The sequence below is a fragment of the Scyliorhinus canicula genome, chromosome 10, assembly GCF_902713615.1.
Source record: "Scyliorhinus canicula chromosome 10, sScyCan1.1, whole genome shotgun sequence".
Classification (NCBI taxonomy): Eukaryota; Metazoa; Chordata; class Chondrichthyes; order Carcharhiniformes; family Scyliorhinidae; genus Scyliorhinus; species Scyliorhinus canicula.
In genome coordinates, this window is record NC_052155.1 from 63,332,375 (window position 1) to 63,358,416 (window position 26,042).

At 50.8% G+C, this 26,042-nt stretch overlaps 1 protein-coding gene across 1 annotated transcript in view; it reads right to left on the reverse strand.

The window, feature by feature from the left end:
• Positions 1–26,042, reverse strand: part of necab1 (N-terminal EF-hand calcium binding protein 1) — a 310,466-nt gene that overhangs the window by 118,840 nt on the left and 165,584 nt on the right. Inside the window, exon 6 of the mRNA XM_038809077.1 lies at positions 19,658–19,794. Coding sequence (XP_038665005.1) covers positions 19,658–19,794 — 137 coding nt within the window. The remainder of the gene's footprint in view (positions 1–19,657; positions 19,795–26,042) is intronic.

Consider the following 26,042-nt stretch of genomic DNA (forward strand, 5'->3'; position numbering starts at 1 on the left):
TTTCATAAATCCATACTGACTTGGTCTGATTACACCATTGCTTTCCAAATAATGTGCTATGAAATCCTTGTAAGAAATCTTACAATACCAGGTTAAAGTCCAACAGTTTTATTTGGAACCACTAGCTTTGAGAGCATAGCTCCTTCATCAGGTGAAGGAGCCACACTCCGAAAGCTCGTGTTTGAAACAAACCTGTTGGACTTTAACCTGGTGTTGTAAGACTTCTTACTGTACTCACCTCAGTCCTAACGCCGGCATCTCCACATCATAAACTCCTTGATAATGGACTTCAGCAACTTCCCTACTACCATCATTAGGTTCACTGGTCTATAGTTCCCTGTTTTCTCTCTAACTGCTTTTTTGAATAGCGGGGTTACATTCACTAACCTCCCAGCTGTAGGAACCATTCCAGAGTCCAAATAGTTTTGGGAAATGACCACCAATGGATCTAGTGTTTCCAGAGCCACTTTTTTAAACACTTGGGATGAAGATGATCAGGGTCTGGAGATTTTTCTGCCTTCAATTCCATTAATTTCCCCAAAACATTTATTTACACAACTAATTTCCTTCAGCTCCTAAAACCTGTGTTCCTCAGAGCTTCCGGTACATTATTCATGTCTTTCTTCGTGAAGACAGAAGATGATAGCACGACAATTAGCAGCCAATTTCTTTGCGCGTTTCTCTCTTCCCCTTCACTGCTTTATTTTGATGCATTTGATGAAACAGTTGTCACAACAAAGAGCTGATTTCACAACCAAAAAAGGAAATTAAGGAGGATTTAATTAACTGCTCAAAATAAACTGGCAAGTTTAATGTCCTAGATTTTCCAATACTGATAGGTTGAGGCTGGCAGGGTGAACTGTACAACAACTTCGGGGATGGGATTCTCCAACCCCTCTCCCCCCCCCCCCCCCCCCCGACCCCCCCGCCGGGGGGGCGGCGTGAATCCTGCCCCCGCCAAATCGTGCCGCCCGCCTCGGAGAATGGCGAGGACCGGGGCGACGCAATGGGCCCCAGGGCCGACCGAATTCTCCGGGCCGGATGGGCCGAAATCCTGCCGACTTGACCATGGGTCACCTCGGCGTAAATCAAACCACCTATATAAACGGTGTCAAGCAGTCGTGCTGGTTGGCGCTGGTCAGCGTGGAGGTAGGGCTGGGCGTGGGGCAGCCGCAGGAGAAGTAACGGCACGGCTGCAGTTGGTTGGGGGTGGGGGGGCGCAGGACCCGTTGGAGTGTGCGTGCCGGGGGGGAGTTTGGGAGGAGTTGGGGGGGGGTTTGGGGTAGGTGGGTTTGGGGGAGGTGTTTGGGAAAGGGGTGGTGGGGTTTGGGGAGGGGGGGTTTGGGAAGGGGTGGTTTGGGAAGGGCAGGGGGCGGTTGGGGGGCGCGTGTCGGGGAGAGGGCACATGCTGGGGAGGGGGAGGGGGTGACTGCTGGGGAGGGGGGGGGCGAGTGGTGGGGAGGGGGCGGTGAGTGCTGGGGAGGAGGTGACGAGTGCTGGGGAGGAGAGGGCACGTGCCGGGGAGGAGAGGGCGAGTGCCAGGGAGGAGAGGGCACGTGCCGGGGAGGAGAGGGCGAGTGTCGGGGAGGAGAGGGCGCGTGCTAGGGGGGGGGGGGGGGGGGTGAGTGCTGGGGAGGAGAGGGCGAGTGCCAGGGAGGAGAGGGCGCGTGCTAGGGAGGGGGGGGGGGGGGGGGTGATGCTGGGGAGGGGGGGGCAAGTGCTGGGAAGGAGGGGCGAGTTCTGGGGAGGAGGGGGGCGAGTGCTGGGGAGGAGAGAGCACATGCCAGGGAGGAGGGGGCGAGTGCTGGGGAGGGGGGGGCACGTGCTGGGGAGGGGAGGGGGGGTTTGGGGGGAGTGTTCGCCTGTCAAGTGCCAGCTTCCAACACTCGCGACCGTGCAGCCCATGGCACCTGGCTGTGGGGGAGGGGTTATGGGCAATGGTGACATGTTGTCTATCCTCCCACACCCACCCCTGCAGCCCGTTATGTTTGGTCATCCCCCAGCGCTGTTGGCCACTGATGGGAGCCGCACTTCTGCATGTTGCCCTGGGGGTGCAGGAGCGTGCCAGGGAGGTGGTTCCCTGTGAACCGGGCCTGCCAGGATGCCTGGGCAGTGGGCTTTGCTGTGGCGGCTGGGATTCCCATGGTCCAGGGGGCGATCGATGGGATGCACGTCGCCGTGCGGCGCCCTGCGGATAACAGGGCCGTGTTCACCAATAGGAGGGGGACCTATTCCATGAATATTCAGGTGGTCTGTGACCACCGCACGAGGATCTTGCACATCTGCGCCCAGTACCCGGACAGTGTAAATTACTTATTAGTATTGGCGCAATCTTCCATCCCCACCATGTTAGAGGGTCTTCCCCCCCCCCCCCGCCGGCTGAGGGGCTAGTTGTTAGACGACAGGGGTTACCCGTTGCGGGCGTGGCTGATGACACTTATACGGCGGCCACAGACTGATGTGGAAACCGCTACACCGATGCCCATGCAGCGGCCAGGGGTGTGATAAAGAGGTGCTTTGGGCTGCTGAAGATGCGTTTCAGGTGCCTGGACCACTCTGGAGGGGCCGGCCAGCACCTGTCAGATTGGGTCGGCTGCATCGTTGTGGTCTGCTGCGTCCTGCACAACATAGCCCAGCAGAGGGGTGGTGTGCTGCAGGCAGAGGAGGGGGAAGGGGAGGAGCAGCAGGACAAGGCGCAGACCTCCCCAGATGAGGAGGATGGGGGCAATGGTCAGGACAGACGGGCTGGACATGGACAGGAGGCTGCCCATCATTACCGGCTGGGCCAGCGGGCACGGGACAGGCTGATAGCTGCAAGGTTCACGGACTAGGGGGCGTGCGAATCGGCGAGCATGGGCACAGACTGCACACCAAGCCGACCACCCTCACCCCAGCCACACCAACCACCCTCATCCCCCCCACCCACCCATTACCAACCACCCTCACCCCACCCACCCACCACCAACCACCATCACCCCACCCACATGCCTACCACCCCTCCATTGCACATCGACCTGCGGCACAACGGGCAGGGCTCACACAGTCGCCGGTGAAAGCGGGCCTATTGCAGGCCATGGGGGATGATGACAACCCGCTCTGCGATGAGCTCCTGGCTCTACATCGTTGGACAATGTCTGACCCATGGCCACAGTACCACCCTCCACCCGGACCGTCCCTGCATGCGGCCGTGACACTGCAGCGCACGGTCCCGTCATCTGCCTGGGGGGATGGTGAGCACGACCCGGGGGGAGGGGAGGTACACTCACCTGAGGCCGACATTCTATCACCCCTCACACTCACACTGGCGCTTATCTCACACCACACCCCTGCACGCATCGGACAGAGATAAAGGCAGCTTCTGTAGGTGTGAAAGTAATTTTAATAACAAACAGTTCATACACGTGCTCTAGCCCCTATAACTAATCTGTGCCAATTTACTCAGTGTCTAATTTTTTTGGCCTTACAGGCCCTATGACTACATCTAGGTGGTTCCCCAGATGGTACAGCAGAACTGGAGGTGGACTCCTGTGATTCCTGCCCTGTGACTAGGGACCCCTTTTGAGGCCGTTTCCTGGGGCGGCCCTGCCTAGATGGGCCAGGCTGCAGCTCGGGCGACTGGGATGACGAGCTACCAGCCTGTCCTGCCCGTTGCCCACCAGATGCACCTGGGACGGAAGGGGGAGGAGTCCGAGGTATGGCAGTGTTCTGGGATCTCCCCTATAGGGGACCCGGAACGGGCCCCAGCACCTCCTCCTCCCTCGTGGTGCCAGTTGGCCCCTGGGGCTCTACATGGATCGGGCATGCGAACGGACCGAGCATCCGCTGCCCCCCCCAACACCTGGCGCTGCCAGTCCTGGAGGCCCGCCCTGGTATCAACAAGGGTCTGCACGTTTGCAGCCATGGAGCTCAGGGAGTTGGCCATCCCTGTCTGTGTCTGGGCGACGCCAGCCAGTACCTGGGCAATGGCACCTGGGCAATGGCACCATGCCCTCAGCGTTGGCCTGCTGAGACTGGGCCATGGCCTGCAGAGACTGGGCCATTGCCTGCTGAGATTGGTCCATGGCATTGAGTGCCTCTGCGATCTGCTGCTGGCTCTGGCTCATGGTTTCCTGTGAGAGGGCAGCCATGTTCTGGGCCACGGATGCTGTCCGCACGGAAAGCCCCAGGCCTTGCATACTGCGACCCATGCCTCCACCACGGACGCCACCCGTGCGGTTTCGGCCTGGATGGCACACATGACCAGAACCACTCCCTGCTCCTGCACGCGGGTGGACCCCTCCACCTGCGTCTGCAGCTGCCGCAAGCCGGCCGTCACCCCCTTCGATCGTCCATTGGTCCGTGACTGCATCGGGTCTATGGGTGGGTGTGGTATCTCCAGGAACCCGGAACCCGTCTGGGCAGTAGATGGTTGCTTGCGCCGGCTGCCCTCTGGCTTCCTGGCCCCTCGGCTGCTCCTACCTCCACCTGCTGTACCGGGACGGCTGTGTTGTGCGCACCAGTTAATGTCCCAGATGCCTCATCACTAAAGTGCCCAACCGAGGTGAGTGTCTCTGCGATGGTGGAGGGTGTAGGAGACAGCAGTGGCGTCATGTCGTGCTCCTCATCTGACCCGAAGTCCAAGGTCCCCTAGAGTGGGGATTCCTGTCCATCCGTCCCCTGTGTGTGGGTGTCCTGTGCGTCAGTGTCCAGTGCGTCAGTGTCCTGTGCATCGGTGCCCTGGGCGTCAGTGTCCTGGGCGGGTGTGTCCTGGGCGGGTGTGTCCTGGGTCGGCTGCGACGCGGGGCTGCCCCTCTCGTCACTGGGTCTGGCCCGCCGGCGTTGCCGCACTCGCACTAGATGGGGGCGTCGTCTCCCTGGTGCTCCAGGTCTGTCCCCGGCTCGTGGCCGCCCTGGATCGTCCTGGGGGCGGTCGCCATCCACGGGGACGGGTGGATCAATGTTTGGTCCAGCAATACACAATATAGCATGCATGGTTAGACACGCAGATGGGGATAGGGGGCAGGGGGGATATGGGAGAAGGGGGATATGGGGGATAAGGGGGATATGGGAGAAGGGGCAAAGGGGGACAGGCAGTGGGGGGGGTCTCACTTGGTGGTGCGCCCCCAACCTCTGCATTCGCAACCTCCCGGTCCTCGGGTCCGCCTGCAAGTTCCACGGCCCTCTCCTCATGGATGGTGAGTGGTCGCAGTTCGGGTAGACCACCTCCGGTTCTCTTGCGGCCCCGGTTGTTGTGAGCGCGCTTCTCCTGTGGGGGGCGGGAGGGTGGCAGGGATAAAGGGCAACAGTGTTAGGCAGACCATGCAGACCACCGGTTGTGGGTATGTTGGCAGAGGTTCACAACCCATCCTGCCAATGTAGCCTGCATGGGTGGGTGCAACCATGTCGGTTGCACCTAGGGCTGTGCCGCCCATCTGAGTGGGGGGGGGGGGATAGTCACCCTGGCTGCCGTGACAAGGTCATTGATGTTCTTGTGACACTGGACACCTGTCCTTGCTGCCGCTGCCACGGCACTGACGGCCTCTGCCACCCGATGCGTGGTGCGATCCTGTAGCCGTGTCCGGGGCACAGGGCATCCCTCCTTTGCTCCACTGCGCCCAGGAGCGCCTCGATGTCCCGCTCCTGGAACTTCGGTGCTGCGTGGCGGGCGGCCATTTTGATAGATCTCTGTGGGGGGGGAGGGGGCGTCTTTTGTGCTGCGACGCGGGGGAGGGGGGTGTTGCCGTCCTTTGTGCTGCAACGCCGCGCAGCGTCACTGACGGTGCGCACGTCCGTGACCGGTCACGCTGTCGCGAATGACATCATGGAGCTGCTAGCCCATTTCCATGCCGGAGAATTCGTGACGTTCCGGGAGGGGTCTGGTAGTTTCTGTAAGTGACGCCCTCCTCCTCGACTGAATGCACTGTTACACTCTTCTCTGATGGAATTTGTGCAGATCATTGTAATGGTGTGAGTTTAGAGTAATTTCAGCCTATGGTCATTTCAGCCGATAGTCTACAAACGAATGTACCGCTGACTGGCCGCAACTAAAAACGGGGTCCAGCAACATGTATGGCTGATACATGTTTCAGCTAGCCCGCAGGCCTCAAAGGCAGCCTGTCCCTCTTGAAGAGGAGCTGCACTCATTGCACAAACTTAAAATAGTATCATTGGAATGCATACGTTTGCAGACTAACACGCCCATTTCCTTGGTGGCTTTACCTTTCTCCTGATGGAATCCTCAGAAGATTTGTGTAAGTGGTCCATTTCAGATGGTTTTGTTGAATCTTTGAGGGTTTCCATTGATCATTTGCCAAAGTTGCAGGAGGAAATTAATAATGAAATCCTACCAAATCTTAGTGTCTATTCGAATAAAAGTTAATTTCAGTTTTTTTAGAAGGTACATGAAATAATACTTCAGTATTCTATGGAACAAACGTAATCCAAAATCAGAACATCTCTACCATTTCAAAGTGGCTGTTCCCTCTGTGACATCCTGGGCACTCCTTTATCACCCCTAACATCTCTTGCCCTTCCTATGGAACCTTCATTTAATTTTACAGGGAGTGTAACATCTGCCCTTTTCCTCCTTTCTCCTCACTGTCCAAGGCAGGCACCAACTATTGCCACACACCCTTCCTTACCTTTGTCTTCTCTGAAGTGTAACCTCAATGTTAATGCCCCATTTGATTTCATCACAATTTTCTTTGAAGATCAGAAACTCAATTACTTTTTCTTACAATGTAAAGTGCCCTTAGTGTGGATAGATTATAAAATATATAAGAACCTGAGGGATCTTGATTGGGTGGATGTGGAGATGATGTTTCCTCTTGTGGGAGAATCTAGAACTCGAGGCGCAATCTCCCAACCACGTTGCGCTCGAGCAAGAGTGCAATGCAGCTGGTAGATCCCAGGAGAGGTCTCCCGTGCGTTTCCCGGCAGCCTTTACACCTCGCGGGATATACCCAGGTGTCAACATCAGAATCCAACCCAAAGGGTGCATGACAAATGACGCCCGTCTAAGTAGTTTTCAAACCTACTTAGGCAGGCTTACCCAGGATATAACAGCCTCCCGGATCTACAAGCGTCCCCAGAAAGGCTGCAGCCAGGCGCCATTCAGCACTACAAACATGGACCAGGGGGAACATCACTCAGCGGAGATCTCCTGGACCATTGGAAGCCGCTGGGTGGCCAGGGATAATGCAGAGTGGCTCGCTGGCCCTCACCCCTGGAATGCAAATACCTTTCAACATGGTGGCCTGATCTCTGAATTCAGCTTACTAGTGCTGAAAAAAATTCTAACGCTGCGCTTTTATGGCCACATTGCGCCCAAAAAGCAGCTCGCCGCGGCACAGCGTGGTCGATAGAAGCCGGTGACATTGCTAAGTAAATCTGGCCCATTGCGCGTGGGATTACTCTTTAGCAAATCTGAATATTAATGGGAGACAGATAATTTCACTTTAATGTGCAGATACCTTGGTACCCGAGACATGGGACCAGGCAGAACGGAACTCATGGGGGTCTCCCAGGGGATCGGAGGCACCCATGTGGGTGGTACCCTGGCATTGCTGGTGCCACCTGGTACCCTGGTACTGCTAGCCTGGCACCCTGGTAGTGCCACCTGGGTACCAACCTGGCATGTCAAGGTGCCGAGTGGCATTGCCAACAGGCAGGGGCACTGCCAATGTGCCAATCTGACATTTTTTGCACGGGGACTCCAGAGATGGGATCGCCAAGTTCCTCAGTACACAAAATAGGTCTATGTGCTGCCTCGGCTGCATGTTCCCCGCTGAAGCCTCCTATCTAATGGGAGTGCTGTTTTATAGCATTGTATTTCTCAGCGCTGCGAGGGCCGGGAAACACGCAGCTAAAAGTGGTCACAATGGGACTTTGTTCCCATTTAGTTAAATCTCCCCTCAGTGTGGGGTAAACTGGACAGAAACTCACCAGAGCCCAAAAACTGACTATGTGCCGTTTGACGACGGTGGGGAACTCACCGGCAGAGCTGGCAGGACCCTCCACAAATGAACTTAGAAATGTTTCCATTAAATTCTGCGCAAGATCTCACTGTTTATAAATAAGGGTTGTCCATTTAAAATGAAGATACGGTGAAAAGGTTTCACTCAGAGGGTTGTGATTCTTCCCGAAACGGTGGTGCAAGCAGAGCTAAACAGATTCTTGGTATGCAAAGGGGTGATAGGCCATAGGGGGTAGACAAAATACAGTTTTGAGGTTCCAATCAGATCAGCCATGAACTTATTAAATGGCAGAGCAGGCTTGAAAGGCTGAATGGCCACATACCCTGCTCTTTGTTTGTATGCTCATATGTACTCTTGGAATTTACAATTTCCATCAATATAAGATCAGCCAATCAGTATTAATACAAACCACCCTCAATACTTTTCCTTTTTCTCGCTGAAAGATCATAGCACCACTTTCTGCCTTTCTCATCTTATTGATTTAAAGGTGAAAACACGCCTTTAAAAGAAGTAGACAAGGTGAAAGACTGGTGGCATCAATGAAGGCAAAGAAGCAAAACCATGTCAACAGTTCACAATGAGGATGCCATCTGATATATCACGGGCGGGATTCTCCCAGCCCACGCCGGGCCGGAGAATCGCCGGGCCTGGCACGAATCCGGGACGCCAACCGACGCCGGTCTGCCAATTCTCCGGAGAGCAGAGAATCGGGGCCATTGGCATGGTGCAGTTGGCGCGGTGCCGGTTGGGGCTACTCTACGCGGCCCCCCTGGCGATTCTCCACCCGGGATGGGCCGAGTGGTCGCAAACAATATCCAAGTCCTGCCGGCGGCGTCCACGTGTGGTCTTACCCGGGGGGACCTCTGCGTGCATTCTTCCGGGGCGGCCTGGGGGGGGGGGGGGGGGGGTCTGAACCCAGGGGGCCCTCCGCTATGGCCTGGCCCGCGATTGGAGCCTACCGATCAGCGGGCCGGCCTCTCGGTCTGGGGGCCTCTTTTGCTCCGCGCCGGCCCCTGTAGCCCTATGACATGTTGCGTCGGGGCTGGCGTGGAGAAGGAAGTCACAGCGCATGCGCGCAATCGCGCAGGTCGCAGTGCGCAAGCGCAGACCCGCGGCGCCCATTGGACGCCGGTATCGGCAGCTGGAGCAGCATGTGTTGCTCCAGTGCCATGCTGGCCTACTGAGGGGCTCGGAATCACTGCTCCTGGGAGCCTGTTGCCGCCGCCGTGAAACACGACGGCTTTTACGACGGCGTCAACACTTAGCCTCAGGATCAGAGAATTCCGTCCCACATGACTGCTTCACAGATTTACCACATTTGGCCACTTCAGACTGCAAAAATAAACTAAAATATATCTCTGTAATTGTAAGAAACAGCGAGCACCAAGAATTCTGAATTCAATTCCTTTCTCAGTCCAAAAGAAGAACTCCCTAACTAATTGTAAAATAAATCACTTCAATTTTAAACCAATTTTGATACCATCTTATAAGTGGAGACAGCTGACCTTTTGAGCACGGTGAAACCATCCACAGTGAGAGTTTTTTAACATCAGTAATTTAAAAAGCGGATCTACCCGCTGTTGTAATATGCCAATAAGGGACATCAGCGTGACATCTCCCAGGAAGCGACCGCGGGACTCCCTCTTCTCTCTCTTCAGGGGCCCCATGCGGCTCGCGGACCTCATCCTCCAATGTCACGTGCAATCCCCGGGCGCCGCCATTTTACGGTCCCGATGCCACGTGCGACCCCTGGACGCCGCCATTTTGGACCTCCGACTCCACGTGCGGGGAACGGGCGCCGCTATTTTGTCCACCCCCCACCATGTGCGACCGACGGGAGCCGGCATCTTGGTCGGCTCCGAGGACCCCGCGGGTGACTACTCCCTGCCTGATGAAGACTCCGACTATCTGCTACTATGTTTCAGTCACGCTGGACCAGTGTCGACCCTGCACCCTCTCGACAGCAACAACGAAGATTTTACTCAACGGCCACGAGACAAACTGCCTGTTGGACTCCGGGAGCACGGAGAGGTTCGTCAACCCCACCATGGTAAGACGATGCGCTCTCCCTGTCTACCCGGTTAAGCCGAAAATCGCCCTGGCCACCGGCTCTCACTCATAACAGATCACGAGGTGCTGCTTAGCGGACCTCACGGTCCAGGGGAGGGAGTTTAAAAACTACAGGCTATACGTCCTCCCTCACCTCTGCGCGGCAGCACTCCTGGGGTTAGACTTCCAATGTAACCTCCAGAGTCTAACATTTAAATTCGGTGGCCCCATGCCCCCCTCACTGTCTGCAGCCTCGCGACCCTCAAGGTCGATTCCCCGTCCTTGTTTGCAAACCTCACCCCGGATTGCAAACCTGTCGCCACCAGGAGCCGACGGTACAGTGCCCAGGACCAGACCTTCATCAGGTACGAGGTCCAACGGCTTCTGAAGGAAGGGGTCATCGAGGCGAGCAACAGCCCCTGGCGAGCACAAGTTCTGGTGGTAAAGACCGGGGAGAAGAATAGGACGGTCACAGACTACAGTCAGACCATCAACAGGTTCACGCAGCTGGACGCATACCCTCTCCCCCGTATATCCGACCTGGTCAACAGGATCGCACAATACAAGGTCTTCTCCACGGTGGACCTCAAGTCTGCCTACCACCAGCTCTCCATCCGCGTGAGTGATCGCAAGTACACTGTGTTCGAAGCGGACGGGCGGCTCTACCACTTTTTAAGGGTTCCCTTCGGTGTCACAAACGGGGTCTCGGTCTTCCAAAGGGAGATGGACCGAATGGTCGACCAATACGGTTTACGGGCAATCTTCTCGTATCTCGATAATGTCACCATCTGCGGCCACGATCATCAGGACCACGACACCAATCTCCGTAAATTCCTCCAAACCGCAATGCTCCTGAATCTGACTTACAACAAGGACAAATGCATGTTTGGCATCAACCGTCTAGCCATCCTCGGCTACGGAGTGCGTAATGGAGTGATAGGCCCCGACCCGGAACGCATGCGCCCCCTGATGGAGCTCCTCCTCCCCCACTGCCCCAAAGCCCTCAAGCGCTGTCTTGGTTTTTTCTCCTATTATGCCCAGTGGGTCCCCAATTACGCCGACAAAGCCCGTCCCCTCATCCAATCGGCCACGTTCTCCCTGTCGATGGAAGCCCACCAAGCCTTTAGCCGCATCAAAGCAGATATTGCAAAGGCTACGATGCACGCCATCGACGAGTCTCTCCCCTTCCAGGTCGAGAGCGACGCGTCCGATGTAGCTCTGGCAGCCACCCTCAACCAAGCGGCAAACCCGTGGCCTTCTTCTCTTGTAACCTCCATGCTTCTGAAATCCGCCACTCCTCGGTCGAGAAGGAAGCACAGGCCAATGTGGAAGCTGTGCGACACTGGAGGCACTAACTGGCCGGCAGGAGGTTCACCCTCCTCACAGACCAACGGTCAGTGGCCTTCATGTTCGACAATGCACAGAGGGGCAAGTTAAAGAACGACAAGATCTTGTAGTGGAGGATCGAATTGTCCACCTACAATTACGACATCTTGTATCGTCCTGGGAAGCTCAACGAGCCTCCCGACGCCCTGTCCCGCGGCACTTGTGCCAACGCACAAGTGGACCGCCTTCGAACCCTCCACGCGGACCTCTGCCACCCCGGGGTCACGCGCTTCTTTCACTTTATAAAGACCCGCAAACTGCCCTACTCCATCGAGGAGGTCAGGACAGTCAGTAAGCACTGCCACATCTGCGCGGAGTGCAAGCCGCACTTCTACCGCCCCAAAAAAGTGCATCTGATAAAGGCTTCCCGTCCCTTTCAACACCTCAGCATGGACTTCAAAGGTCCCCTCCCCTCTACCAACCACAACACGTACTTCCTCAACGTGATTGACGAGCACTCCCGCTTCCCGGTCTGGAAGACCGTTCTGCTGGCCCTACGGTCCAGAAATCTCCCAGTCTCTCGCTGGCAAGAAGTCCTCCCAGACGCCCTCCACTCAATCCGGTCACTACTTTGCACATCTACCAATCAAACGCCTCACGAACGCCTTCTTGTTTTTCCCAGGAAGTCTTCCTCAGGGACCCCGCTCCCGACCTGGCTGGCTGCCCCTGGGCCCATCCTGCTCCGGAAACACGTGCGGGTGCACAAGTCGGACCCGTTGGTCGAGAGGGTCCAGCTGCTCCACGCAAACCCTTAGTACGCGTATGTGGAGTATCCCGACGGCCGACAGGACACGGTCTCCCTATGGGACCTGGCACCCACCGGATCCCCACTATCGCCCCGGCGCCAGCCCCCCCCCCAACCGCAACTGCTTCCGGTAGGCGCTCCTCTCCCTGGCACGCCGACACCCTTACGCGCGCTGCCTAGAGGTTCGTACCCCTAGTCCCTTCCCCAGCCCGGCCCCCGCCAGCTCCGACTAGAGGTATGGACGCAGCCACAAGGACCGTATCATCGCTCCCGGAGTCATGGACGCCCGCAACTCCAACGTCTCCAGCGAAGCTCCGCAGGTCACACAGGACGTCCAAGGCCCCCGATCGGCTGATCGAGTCGATATGAACAGTTAATGGACCCTTGTTCTTTGCTTGCTCTCTCTCGTCTCTTTTTTTTCTCTCAAACCTGTATATAGGTACTGTGTTCTGACACAAACCTGTACATAGTTTTCGGGCCAGTGGGCAGCCACCATTGGAGAGGTATGTTCCGACATCACTAGTCATACTACCAGTCTCTTACCCATTCGCACGGGACACCCCCCTTCCCCCTCCATGTCTTCATCCCCTGTACACACGCCCCCCCCCAACCCGCACCCCCCCCACCCCGTTCCCTTCTCAACAAGGGATGAATGTGGTAGTATGACGAGGGGTGTTATGGTACCTGGGAGTGTGAGCTGCCATTGGTGCAGAGGGCTCGCTGCCCATTGGCCCAAGTATCGTGTTCTCTATGTTCATTGGTCAAGAGGAAGGTAGCTCCGCCTATGAGGCGGGGTATAAGAACCCGTGTTCCCCAGCAGTCAGGCCATTTCTGTACTCCTACTGCCGGGCTCACTTCTTGCTGATTAAAGCCTTTCGATTCGGACTTCACCTATGTTCCGTGTCCATTGATTGTGCATCAACCAGAACCACACACTCCCCCGCATCACACTCACACCACCCTCATACCCACCACGTACCCCACACCACCGGCACACCCCGCCCCATCACCACCACCACACGTACTCCTCCTTCCTTAACAACCCCCTCCCCTCTGCCCAAAACACCCTCACCACCTCCACTCACCCCCCAACCCGCGGTCTAATCATGCATCTTGTCTTGTGCCCTGCAGGACCTGCTGATGATGGGATGGGCCCTTCTGGTGTCCCCCAGTCACAGCCAGAGCCCCAGGTGCAAACCAGCAACTAGGACACCGACACGGACAGGAGCCATCAGCCCGAAACACAGGATACCCCAGAGCTCGAGTCCAAAGATGGCACAGATTTCCCATCACAGCTGTTTCCACAACCCTCCACCATCGCAGAAACACTCACCTTGGTTGGGCACTTTAATGAAGAGGTTCCTGGAACACTATCTGGTGTGCACCACACACATGCTTTGGTACAGCAGGTGGAGGTAGGAACTCCCAAGGAGGCGGGCGGTCAGAGGGTGGGCCGACCCCAGGGACTAGTTGCCACCCAGATGGGTTTCAGATTTCTGGAACGGACAGTCCCATCGATCATGGAAATGCAGTCACAGAGCCAGGGACTGCATGAAGGGTTGTTGGGCGAATATCCAGCACCTGCAGATGCAGGTGGAAGAATCCAAATGCAGCAGCAGGAGATGGTGCCGACCATGTGTGCCACCTGGGCCAACACTGCATGGGTGGCGTCCGTGGTGGAGGCCTTGGGTGTGAGGGTTTCGGCTATGGATCAGCGTTTCAAAGGCCTGTGCCAATCTGTGCAGGCAGTGGCCGAGACCCAGGGTAAGCTGCTTTCTCACAGGCAGCCATGGTGCCTCCTGCAGCACCTCAGACTTTCCCCTTCCTGTTCCTGCCACAGCACATGGGCAGGGGGCACAAAAGGGAGGTACCACGCCACCTGGGACACCTGGAAGACGGCCGTTAATGGGGACCCAGATTACAGAGCGTGAATCACAGCAGGCCGCCTCCATACCTACTGTATCATCTGGGGATCCACCAAGCTATATAGCATTTGGTACGGTCTGTAAGGCCACAAAATAGACACCAGTTAAGTTGGGTTGGATGCAGGGCACAGTTTAGCGGCAGGGATTAGGGCACAAATCTATATATCTGTTTTCAAATTAAATACCTGTGCACAATGTTACAACCTGACTTGGTGCTCTGTCAGAGGAGTGTGAGGGATGGTCTGTGAGCAGTTTCAAGACCTGTGTATTGAGTCAGCTTCCACGTAGGGCTATTCCCTGTGGCTGAGGAAAAAACACATCGACAACCGGGACAAGATGGCTTATTTAATCAAGCCTGTTACGTGTACATGGAGAACATACTGGATATCTGCCAAGATCTGTTCTGCTGAACAAAGGCCAGAACACAGCACTTATACAGCGTTCAAAAATCAATGGCCCACCCCAGTTGGACGTGATCCAATCCCTGAAGCTGCTACATTTAAACGTATCCATATAGAATTGAAAGCAATGTTTAAACTTCACCCAATAGAATTGCAAGCAGTGTATGATTGATCCTCATCCTGACAGCTATGCATATTAATAATTTGCTGTGCATTCATTGTCTGTGAAAAGCAGAACAGCAAAACCAGCTTCCTGCATTTGTTTCACAAAGACAAGATATCAGAAATGATGTCCTTCCAGACAAGTTAGCTATCCTAAATCCCATTCAATTACTTATTTCTGCTATGTCCTAAAAATGCATGTTTAATAGTTAATAATGATTACTCAGTCCTCTAATTCATCTCAATCCTTTCTTAAAGTAACTTATGTGAAACTACTCTAGTGGCATGCAAACGTTTCAGTTTTAAGAGGTATCATCGCTGAACCCCCCCCCCCCTTCAGTCTGGCCTGGGTTGGCTACAGATGGGGCGGAAGCGCAGGGGAATAGGTAGACTTTGTGGGTAGGCTTGGCTCACGGACCGCAGTTCAGTCAGCGCTCACTGCTCTTACATCTCACCCAATTCCATCCCCCATTGTCCCCATCTCCGCCACGTAAAAATAATTTTTACCCCTATCCATCGTCCAGACGGGTCTGTCTTCTGTGTGTGGGCAATGGGTAGGGCAGTAAAAGGGGGTGGTAGGTATTAGCTTGTTGTTATACACTTGTATTTTCTGCATATTTCCATGATAGTTCTTGTTATAAAGAAACAGTAATTGTGTTTAAACGTACAAACCTAGTGACTGTGATTATTGGACAGCCAAGGGCCAAAGCCTTTGGGTATTTTTATTATAAGAATTATTGGTTAATTCACTTGTGTTGTGACTCTGGGATGAGTGGGGCTGGGATTGATCGCGCACTTGTCCAGTGTGTCATAACAACTAACAACTTAACACCCTGACATAGCTCCTCCTCTGGCAGATGCAGGGCCGCATGCAAAGCCATGAGGGAGGCCCCATCAGCAGGACACTGATGGGGAACATTTGAACTTGGGAGGAAGGGATGTAATAACACTCACGAGGCCCATGGGGACACACTGATAGATCTCCCCATGGGACTCATAGAATAAGAGCTTCCCCACTTGTGTGTGGAGATCCATCAAGTTGGGGCTCAGTATTTAGCTCTTCAAAACTGTGACTAGTCACCGACTGGGACCCTATTGTTGTAGCAGTACAGCCTTAACCTTTGAGTTTGTAACAAACTTTAGTGAACCTTCTTCCTGGTGTCTCTTGGATCATTGTGGCGGCCAGGAAAATCCAGTTCTGCCCTTCATTGTGCCAGGTCTTCATTATCATCAAAAACATCACAATTCCACATGGCAATCTGTACCAGTAACTCGTCAATCCTATTTAATATACTCCATGCATTCACACACATACAGTATAGCCCAGATTTAGACTTCATTATTTTCTCCCTTACTCTGACTGTACCTATTAACTTATTATTCCCTGGGCTTTCCCTCAGATTCCCATCCACCTGACAAGCTAGTTTAAATCCTCCCTAACAACACTCACAAAGCGCCCTGCGAGAATATTAGTCCCAGCCCTGTTAAGGTGTAACCTGTCCAACTTCTACAAATCGTACCTGCCCCAGACCCCATGCCTCAGAAATCTGATGCTCTCCCTCCAACACCAACTCTCCAGGCATACGTTCAATCGCTCCATCCTACTATTCCTATGCTCACTAGGAAGTGACACAGGGAAAATTGAATTTTATTCAAGCTTTAAAACAGGCTCTTTGAGCAGCAATTTATTTAAATAACTGGTTTAAAATGGTTTTCAGAAACTTGAACTGTGGAACATGAAAGCAGACCTTTGTGACTGATTTGGGCTCCATCAGTGTGCTTAATTTGGTGGGTAAGGGAGTTCAATGAAATGGGAAGCTGATTCTTTCATTTTCTACAGTAGCTTCAATCACTGGATCCTACTTTGCTGCAGGGGAAGAAGCTATTGGTGATTATAATTGCAATAAATGGTTTGGAAAATTACAGTATCGCAGGTCCGCTTGGCTGGGTGGAATGTGCATCATACGGTATGTGGGAAGTCATGGCCACATCAGATATTCTAGATGAACAGGAAGCATCACCTGCTACAGAAGATTGAGTTTCAGGTTTCAGAACTATGTGGGTAACACACTTAGGGGGTGGTCATACCACAGTTGAAAATACGCAGGCAGAGATGGAATGGGTGATTGCCAGGCAATCAGCAGAGATCCAGGCAGGAGGTATAGTCTATCTTGCTTGCTAATCAGTTTTCCAGTTTGGATACTGGCGATAGCAATGGTTCCTCAGTGGAGTGTAGCCAGAGCCAAGTTGCACCATGGGTGGCTCAGCAGCCCTGAAGAGTGGGAGATCAATAGTGATCGGGGATTCCATAGTCAGGGGATCAGGCATTTCTGTGGTCGTAAACATGACTCAAGGATGGTGTGAAGCCTCAATGGTACAAGGGTAGAGGATGTCACAGAGCAGTTGGAGAACATCCTTCTGGAAGAGGGCGAGCAGCCAGAGGTCATGCTCCACATTAATATCAATGGCCTGGATCGGAAGAGGGATGAGATCCTGATATCACATTTTTGGGAGTTTGGAAGAAAATTAAGAAGCAGGATCTCAAGATTTGAAGTGATCCCAGGATTATTCCCAGTGTGACGTGCTAGTTACACATGAACAACATATGTAGCCTTACACAGTAAGACTTCTTACTCTGCCCACCCCAGTCCAACGCCGGCATCTACACACCATACAGACACATGAATTAGGAACCGGAGACGGCCATTCCACCCTGGAGCCTGTTCAGCCATTCAGTAAGATCATGGCTGATCTGATTATAACCTCAACCCCACATTCCTACCCTGATGTGTTAGGCAGGTTGGTTCGATGTGGACTGCACTCGATGCAGGGAAGCTAGAAACAGACGTCTAACGCTGGAGAAGATCAGCACTGTTTTATTCAATGATAGAACTGATAAACATATTCAGCTGTTGGTCGACACTATACTGAACTGACTGGAGACCTAGTAGTAGCCTGACCAGAATTACTCGCTGCCGCATGGTGTTTGCACTTGCTAGCTTGTGGACTCTGACTGTCTCAATGGCTGGGTCCAGAGAGAGCGGGAAACCTAGTGCCCTCTGGCTTTATAGTGGTAGTGTTCTGTCTGGTGATTGGCTGCACTGTGTTGTGTGCTTATTGGTCATCCTGTGTGTCAATCACTGCCTGTCTGCACCTCATTATATACATGAGTGGATATTATGACAACCCCCAAAAACCTTTCACTCCTTTGTTAATCAACTCCCTCACTCACCAAGCTTCAACTTAATCACTCGAAGCCCAAAGCTACACTCCAGTGCAGATAAAAGCAGCATTGCAATTGTACTTTCTACCTTTTTCTCAAACTATTAACATTGATATTAATATTGATATTGACTGTCTTGCACCTGTAAATTTCATGTTTGATTCTTTAATAGACTTCTATATATGAGCTTATATTCTCTCACATGACCTTCTGTATCACCGATATGTGAACTCATCTCTGTACACTCTTTGGTGCAGGGTGTGCATTACCGAGGAGAGCTTTTTGGACCCTCAGAATACCCAGGTTATATTAATCTGGCTGAAACTTATTAAAAAGGCTACAGGAAAATTGTAATATTTTCAGCTGGTTCCTCTCCACTGGGGGGAGTTACAACAGTCCTTAGGCAGTCATTGTCTTCAGGATCTGCCTTTCGCAAACACAAGTTGAGAATGTTCACCTGAGGAGCACACCCAATCTGGAAGCTCCCAAAAGGGCCCAAGATTATTATCGACAGACCATCAACCCTGCCTCCTTTTTATGTCATGAGCCGTTTGTGGGGCAGATGAAATTTTCCATTGCCCTTGTCCCCAGCAGAATCCCAGCAGCCTCAATCTTCTGGGTGGAAACTCTGGATTTGTTAGTTCTGCTTTCTCTTCCTCTCTGCTTTGGCCTCTTCAACCCATTTCACTCCAGTTGCACACTGACCCTGAGGAAATCTGGGGTTAAAGTATTGGACATACATAGCTAATGATCAACATTTACAAGTGGAAACGAGAATTAACAGTTTGCCTGTTACCCTTGTCGAAATGTTAACTTGTCTTTTCACTTTACTGAAACCAATTGACTTGTTTATTTGAAGAATTTTGCATCGTGTTATCAAATTTTATTCTTGAATTTCTCCGATTTAAAAGTAACTGCTTTCACAGATTTTCTGCAAAATCTCCAACATGGACTGATTATTTTAACCATGTTTCATCATTAACATTAAGAATGGAGGGCAGCACGGTGGCCTAGTGGTTAGCACAGCTGCCTCACGGCGCTGAGGTCCCAGGTTCGAATCCCGGCTCTGGGTCACTGTCCGTGTGGAGTTTGCACATTCTCCCCGTGTCTGCGTGGGTTTCGCCCCCACAACCCAAAAAATGTGCAGAGTAGGTGGATTGGCCACGCTAAATTGCCCCTTAATTGGAAAAAATAATTGGGTAATCTAAATTTAAAAAAAAAACATTACGAATGTCACAACTGTGCTGACAAAGTGGAACTCATTGGTGTTGTTGGTAAAAATAAAACCCTTAGGATAACATAGCATATATTTACATTGTGTATACCCAAATAAGATTTCTCTTCTGTTGAGGAACAAATCAATTTAATTCCCAAATTTTGACTTGTTATTTATTCACTTTGTGTGGTTAACGTGTAAAGAAGAGGAACGTGAATGTGAGACTAACAGTGAATTAATGTATTGTGTCATGACAGTAGGCAGTGTAGATTTAGTTCCCCAATCTGCAGCATTGTTAATTTTAGTTATGCTGAAGACAAAGTGAAACCAGAGAAACATTCCCACACATGCCCTTGCACATTTATCAACCCACTTTTCAAAGGCATTGGAGGAGGCCACTGAACTTTCTTCTTGGCTGCTGAAAATGATTGGTCCCAGGAGACAAGTAGAATCAAAGAAAAACCAGAGGGACTGGTACTGTCTCAAAGAGAATATTGTACCTTGCATGTGTGTGGAACTGTAGAGATCCAAGTTGTTCTTTAATAGAAAAAAGCGGCAATTAAAAAATAGCAGCAATGCAGATTCCAAGGCTCACCTTTCCTGGCGTGTCTGCTCCTCTGTGGTTTCCATGGCACATTCCAAGGAATTCTGCAAAGACTGAAGCTGGTTCACTGTCTCTTTCAACAGAAAACGAGTCACAAACTGTTCCAGATTACATGAATCCTGGTAATCCTGCATAAGTAATTCAATTCAGTTAAATTCAATTTAAATACAGTGAGTTAAATAAACTTGGAATAAAATGTTAACTTCAATATCTATCAACAAGAGTGGCTTTGTAGCACCACTACAGCCCAAGCTGGCTTGGTCCCGCTGCTGGTGGTGAGAGCTGATAGCTTGACCTCGCTCTCACCAATCTACCTGCCGCAAATGTATCTGTCCGTGGCAATATTGACAGGAGCGACCACTTCACAGTCCTTATGGAGATAAACTCCCATCTTCATACAGAGTACACCCTCCAACGTGTTGTGACATTACCACTGTCTTAAATTCGAAAAACTCCGATCGAATGTGGCAGGTCAGAACTGGGAGTTGGGCAGCACGGTGGCACAGTGGGTTAGCTCTGCTGCCTCACAGCGTCAAGGTCCCAGGTTCGATCCCGGCTCTGGGTCACTGTCTGTGTGGAGTTTGCACATTCTCCCCATGTTTGCGTGGGTTTCGCCCCCACAACCTAAAAATGTGCAAGCTAGGTGGATTGGCCATGCTAAATTGCCCCTTAATTGGAAAAAATGAATTGGGTACTCTAAATTAAAAAAAAAAACAAAACTGGGAGTCGATGAGGATCTATGGATCATCAGCAGAAGCAGATTCCCAGATTAATCTCCACAGTCGTGACTTGGCATATTCCTCACCCTCCTATTACTATCAATCCAAGTGAGGAGTGTTGTGGAACATGCCATAAACATAAAATGAGGTGCCAACCTAGTGAAGCTACAATACAGGATCACATGCCTGCTAATCAGTGGGAGAAGCATGGTAAAGATAAAGCTAACCAATCTCATAACCAATGGGTTATCAAAGTTTTGTAATCACATCCAGTTGTGAATTGTGGTGGACAATTAAAAAACTACCAGGAAGAGGAGGCTAAATGATATATCCTATCCTCAATAATGGGATAACCCAGCATATCAGTGCAAAACACAAGGTGAAAGCATTTGTAACAATCATCAGCCAAAAATGTAGGAAGGATGATCCATCTCATTCTCTTCTTCAGGCCCCTAGAATCACAAATTTCAAACTTCAACTCATTCAGTATCAAGAAATGGCCAAGTGCATTAGATACAACAAATGCTACGGATCTTGACAACATCTTGACTGTAGTACTGAAGACTTGTGTTCCAGAATAGCCACACCCCTAGCTAAGATGTAACACTACAGCTGCAATACTCGAGATAAAGATAGATATTTTTTTGAAGAAACAAGGAATAAAGAGTTAGGGTGTTTGGGCAGAAAAGTGGAGCTGTGTCCACAAAAGGTCAGCCACGATCTCATTGAATGGTGGAGTAGACTCGAAGGGCCAGATGGCCTACTCCTGCTCCTAGTTCTTATGTTCTTATATTCTAATACTGACATCTGCTTGACAATGTGGTAAGTTTCCCAGGTACGATATAGCCACAAAAAGTAGGAACCTATCCAATCTGGCTAAGTACCACCTATCAGACTCACTCAATCATTAACAAAGTGAGGGAAGGATTTTGTGAGAATGCTATCAAGTAGCACTTATTCACCAATAATTTGCTCAATGATGCCCATTTTGTGTTCTGCCAGGACTATTCAACTTCAGACCACATAGAACATAGAACATAGAACAGTACAGCACAGAACAGGCCCTTCGGCCCTCGATGTTGTGCCGAGCAATGATCACCCTACTCAAACCCACGTATCCACCCTATACCCGTAACCCAACAACCCCCCACTTAACCTTACTTAACCCCCCACTTAACCTTACTTTTTAAGGACACTACGGGCAATTTAGCATGGCCAATCCACCTAACCTAACATGGCAACCTTGGTCCAAACTTAAACAAAAAACTGAGGGAATGACTGCCTTTGACATTATGACAGCATTTGACTGTGTATGGTATCAGGGCCAACAATGGTTCAAGAAGACCACCGCATTCACAAAGGCAATTTGGGGTGGATAATAAATGTTAGCCACACCAGGACTACCAACAATCTCTGAGTGAGTATATTTAAAAAAGAAAGAGGTACACCAGGCGAACCCAGCAGATCTGATCTGAATTATACTGAAATAAAACACTCCCACTGGATGTTTATTTTGTAAGAGTTGAAGAAATCATTTACAGAGTGAATGGAATGTTGTGTTAATGGCATTTTGGAGGTTATTCAATTGAAACATGCAGAATTCTTCAGAACTTGACAAGGTGGATGCTGATAAAAAGTTTCTAGTATCTTGGGAATCTAGAACAGCCGATGTGGAGCAGCACAGTGGCACAGTGGTTAGTACTGCTGCATCACGGTGCCAGGGTTCAGGTTCAATTTTGGCTCTTGGTGGAAATTGTGGAGTTTGCACATTCTTCCCTTGTCTGCGTGGGTTTCCTCCGATGCTCCGGTTTGGGTTTCCGCCCACAGTCCAACGATGTGTAGGTGAGGTGGGGTTACAGGAAAAGGGCAGGGGAGTGGACCAAGGTAGGGTAGTCTTTCAGAGATTCAGTACAGACTTGATTGGTCAAATGGCCTCCTTCTACACTGTAGTAATTCTATGATTCTATAATGGGGCTCTTGTATTCCAGCTGAGGAGTCGGAGAGAGCCACTTCTCCATTTTTTTCAAGGAGGACTGTCAAACTAAGTTCCTATCAGATGCTTAAATGGTCAGCAGTGGGCCTTCCCTTGCATTTAAGACCCCAGGGGCAGAAATCTCACCTCATACAACTGTTGGCCACTTAGACACTGGTAGCTCTCTATTGCCTGTCAATGCCACCGGGAGCAGTGACAGCTACTGGCATATCACACACCAGAGGCCGAGATAGAATGACTAATGGCCCAAGCCGGAGGTAAGTAAGGGTGGAATGCAGGTTGTGGGGAGAGTGGATGGGTATAAGGGGTTTGAAACAAATGGCAGGGTGATGGATCTCAGCTGCCATTCTTTCTTGACTTTAATACATTGGGAAAACCAAATTAGTAACAATACCGTAGAGGAGAAATTCCTGGAGAGTATATGGGATGATTTTCTGGACCAATACACTGAGAAACCAACTAGAGAACAGGCCATTCTCGACTGGGTTCTGTGTAATAGAAAGGAATAATTGGTGATATAGTTGTGCGAGTGCCCTTGGGATGAGTGACCATATGATAGAATCAAGATGGAGAGTGATCGAATTCAACAACTTCAGATGATCAGCCCCACCTCGACCCATTTGTTTTCATTTCATTTTAACTGTCTTTTACCATTTCTTTCTCTCCTGCACCTTTCCTGCACCTTTCTCCTCTTTGCTTCCCCCTTCCCCTCCCCCACACCTACAGTTCATCCTCTGATGTTAGTTTCCCTGCTGTTTGACCTTTCACATCTTTTGTCCTCTCTGGGGGCTGCCATTAGCACTCCTTCCCCTTGGTTTCTGTGGCCATTAACACCAAGTTTCCCTGGGTTTCTGTGGCTATGACTCATCTTTCATTCCTACTCCACAGTATAAATATTTCCCACTCTCTCTGTCTGCTAGCTTTGACAAAGAGTCATCGGACTCGAAACGTTAGCTCTTTTCTCTCCCTACAGATGCTGCCAGACTTGCTGAGATTTTCCAGCATTTTCCCTTTCGTTTCAGGTTCCAGCATCCGCAGTAATTTGCTTTTATGGAGAGAAACGTAGTTGATTCTGAGGCGAAGATCCTAAATTTAAATACAGGAAACTGGGATGGTATAAGGTGTGAGATGGCTTGGAATGGTAGATTGGGGAACAATACTGAACAGGATGACAGTGGGTAGCAGTGGCAAACATTCAAAGAATGCATGGGTGAACTGCAACAATTGTTCTTTCCTGTCTGTAAAATGGGAACGGTGGCCAAGCCATGTCTTACAAGGGAAATTAGAGATATTATTAGGTCCAAGGAAGGGGCATACAAATTGGCCAGAAAGAGCAACAGCCCTGAGGAAATGAAATGAAAGGATTGGGAGCAGTTTAGAATTCAGCAAAACAGGACCAACGGATTGATTAAGTAGAGAGAAAAATTAACTGTCAAAGTTTCTATAGATTTAGGAAAAGAAAAAGATTGGTGAAGACAACTGTAGGTCCCTCATTGTCAGAAACAGGGGAATTTATAGTGGGAAACAAAGAAGTGGCTGATCAACTAAATACATACTTTGGTTCTGACTTCCGGTAGAGCTCGGTAGGGGGAAGACATGCACGGGGCAGCTCCCGCTAAAGGACTAAACTTTCAGGGGGTTTTTTTGGCTTTGTTTAGTCCCGGGGTATTTTTATTCTTGTGTTTTTTGTTTATGTAAAAAAAAAGAACCCACGCAGCGCTCACCCAAAGGTAGGAGCAGGAGAAAAAAAAGCTGCAAGGGACCGGACCGATGGTAATCTGAGGCCCGTGGGAGGGGAAAAAAAAAGTGTGCGAGAGGAGCCGGAGAACAAAACAATGGTGCAGGAGGAACCGGAGACTCAGAAGTGGCCGAGGAGAGTCGCGTCCCCGAACAGAGCTAATGCCTAAGAGCGCAAGCCTGCGAACCTGCCCGACAGAGCCACCCCCCCCCCCCCACCCCCGCACAGCAGAGTGTGGGCGGCAGAAGAGAAGCGGCACCAAAGTGGAGACCAAGTGAGGACCGAGCCAGCAGGAATAACCGACGACCACCCCCCCCCGGCAGCGACCACCATGAGGCAGGTGGTGGAACAAAGAGGGACTCCCGGCCCGACCAGAAGCCTCTCTCTCTCTCTCGACCCTGGGTGAGAGAGGGGGGAAAAAAATAACTTCCCATTATTCAAAAAAATAACTTTGAATAGAAAAGTTTTAAAGAGAAAGAAATGTTTTCACTTTTTAAAAAAAAATTTACTTGAAAAGAGTCTTATAAAAAAAAAGTGTTAAAGGAGAGAAGGGAGCGGGTAAGAAAAATGGGGGGGGGAAAAAAAACGGGAGGGGAAAAAAAATGCCAGAAGGGAGCCAAAGCAGAGGGAGAAAGGGCACCAAAAGCAGATGGGGCAATGCGCAAGCACGCTCAGGCGAGCTAATCGGCGCACAAAGCGGCGGAGCAGAAGGTTCGCCGCAACAAAAAGAACTGGGCAGAGAGAAGCATTTTCCTCCCGGGCCAGAGGGGAACTGGAACTGGAACTTGCCGAGGCGCTGAGGGAACATCAGCAGGGAAACAAGACAAGATGTTGAGAAAGCAGCTGAAAAGTGCCTGGCTGGTTTGCTGTGAGCTGTTTTGAAAGAAGAAATCCAGTTTTGAGAAAAGAGCTTGGGTGCGTCTGATGTAGTGAGAACTCATGTGGAAGAACAGAGGGTTCAAACTGCGAGATTAGCAGCAGAAATGGCAGATGATTATGAATTAGTTCATAAATCAAAGATTGGTTTCCGACATCAGTTTCAGCCGGTGAGGGATAGAAACTGGGGACATGAGAAATACTCAAGTGGTAAAGGTAAAGGTGATCTGATGGGAGACAATAAAGAGAGTTTACCTCAGATTAAAAAAGAAATCCAGGAGGGTGGAAAAGAAATGAAAAGTTTCAAATGTTTTCACTGTAATAAACTAGGCCATGTAAAGTCACAGTGTTGGTGGTTGAAGAAAAGCACTGAAAAGGCTGATGTGGTAAAACAGGATAAAACAGTGGGATTGGTTAGAGTGGTAAAGGAAAGCCCAAGTGAAGCAAAGGAGGTGCAAACGATTGTACAGCCTGTTAAAGAAGTAATTGTTAAGAAGGTGCCAGATGTCTTTAAAGAATTTACTTGTGTGGGTAAAGTCTATTCATATGTATCAGGAGGAGCAGGTAAAGAAGTCACAATTTTAAGAGATACAGGGGCTAGTCAATCTTTAATGGTAAGAAATGAGGAATTATGTAGTTTGGGAAGAATGTTGCCAGAAAAGGTGGTGATATGTGGAATTCAGGGTGAGAGAAGTAGCGTTCCATTATATAAGGTAAGGTTGGAAAATCCAGAAACATTTTTATTGGCCTAGGCTACATAAAGATGTAATTAAATTTGTCAATCATGTCACACATATCAAGTGATAGGGAAACCTCAAGCAGTGATAAAACCAGCGCTCTTAATACCCATTCCAGCATTTGAGGAACCTTTTACAAGGGTCTTAATCGATTGTGTAGGACCGCTTCCTAAACCAAAAAGTGGGAATCAATATCTTTTGATTATAATGGATGTCTCTACTCGGTTTCCAGACCCCATTCCAGTACGTAATATTACAGCTAAAAGGATTGTGGAGGAGTTACTTCAATTCTTTACTCAACATGGATTACCCA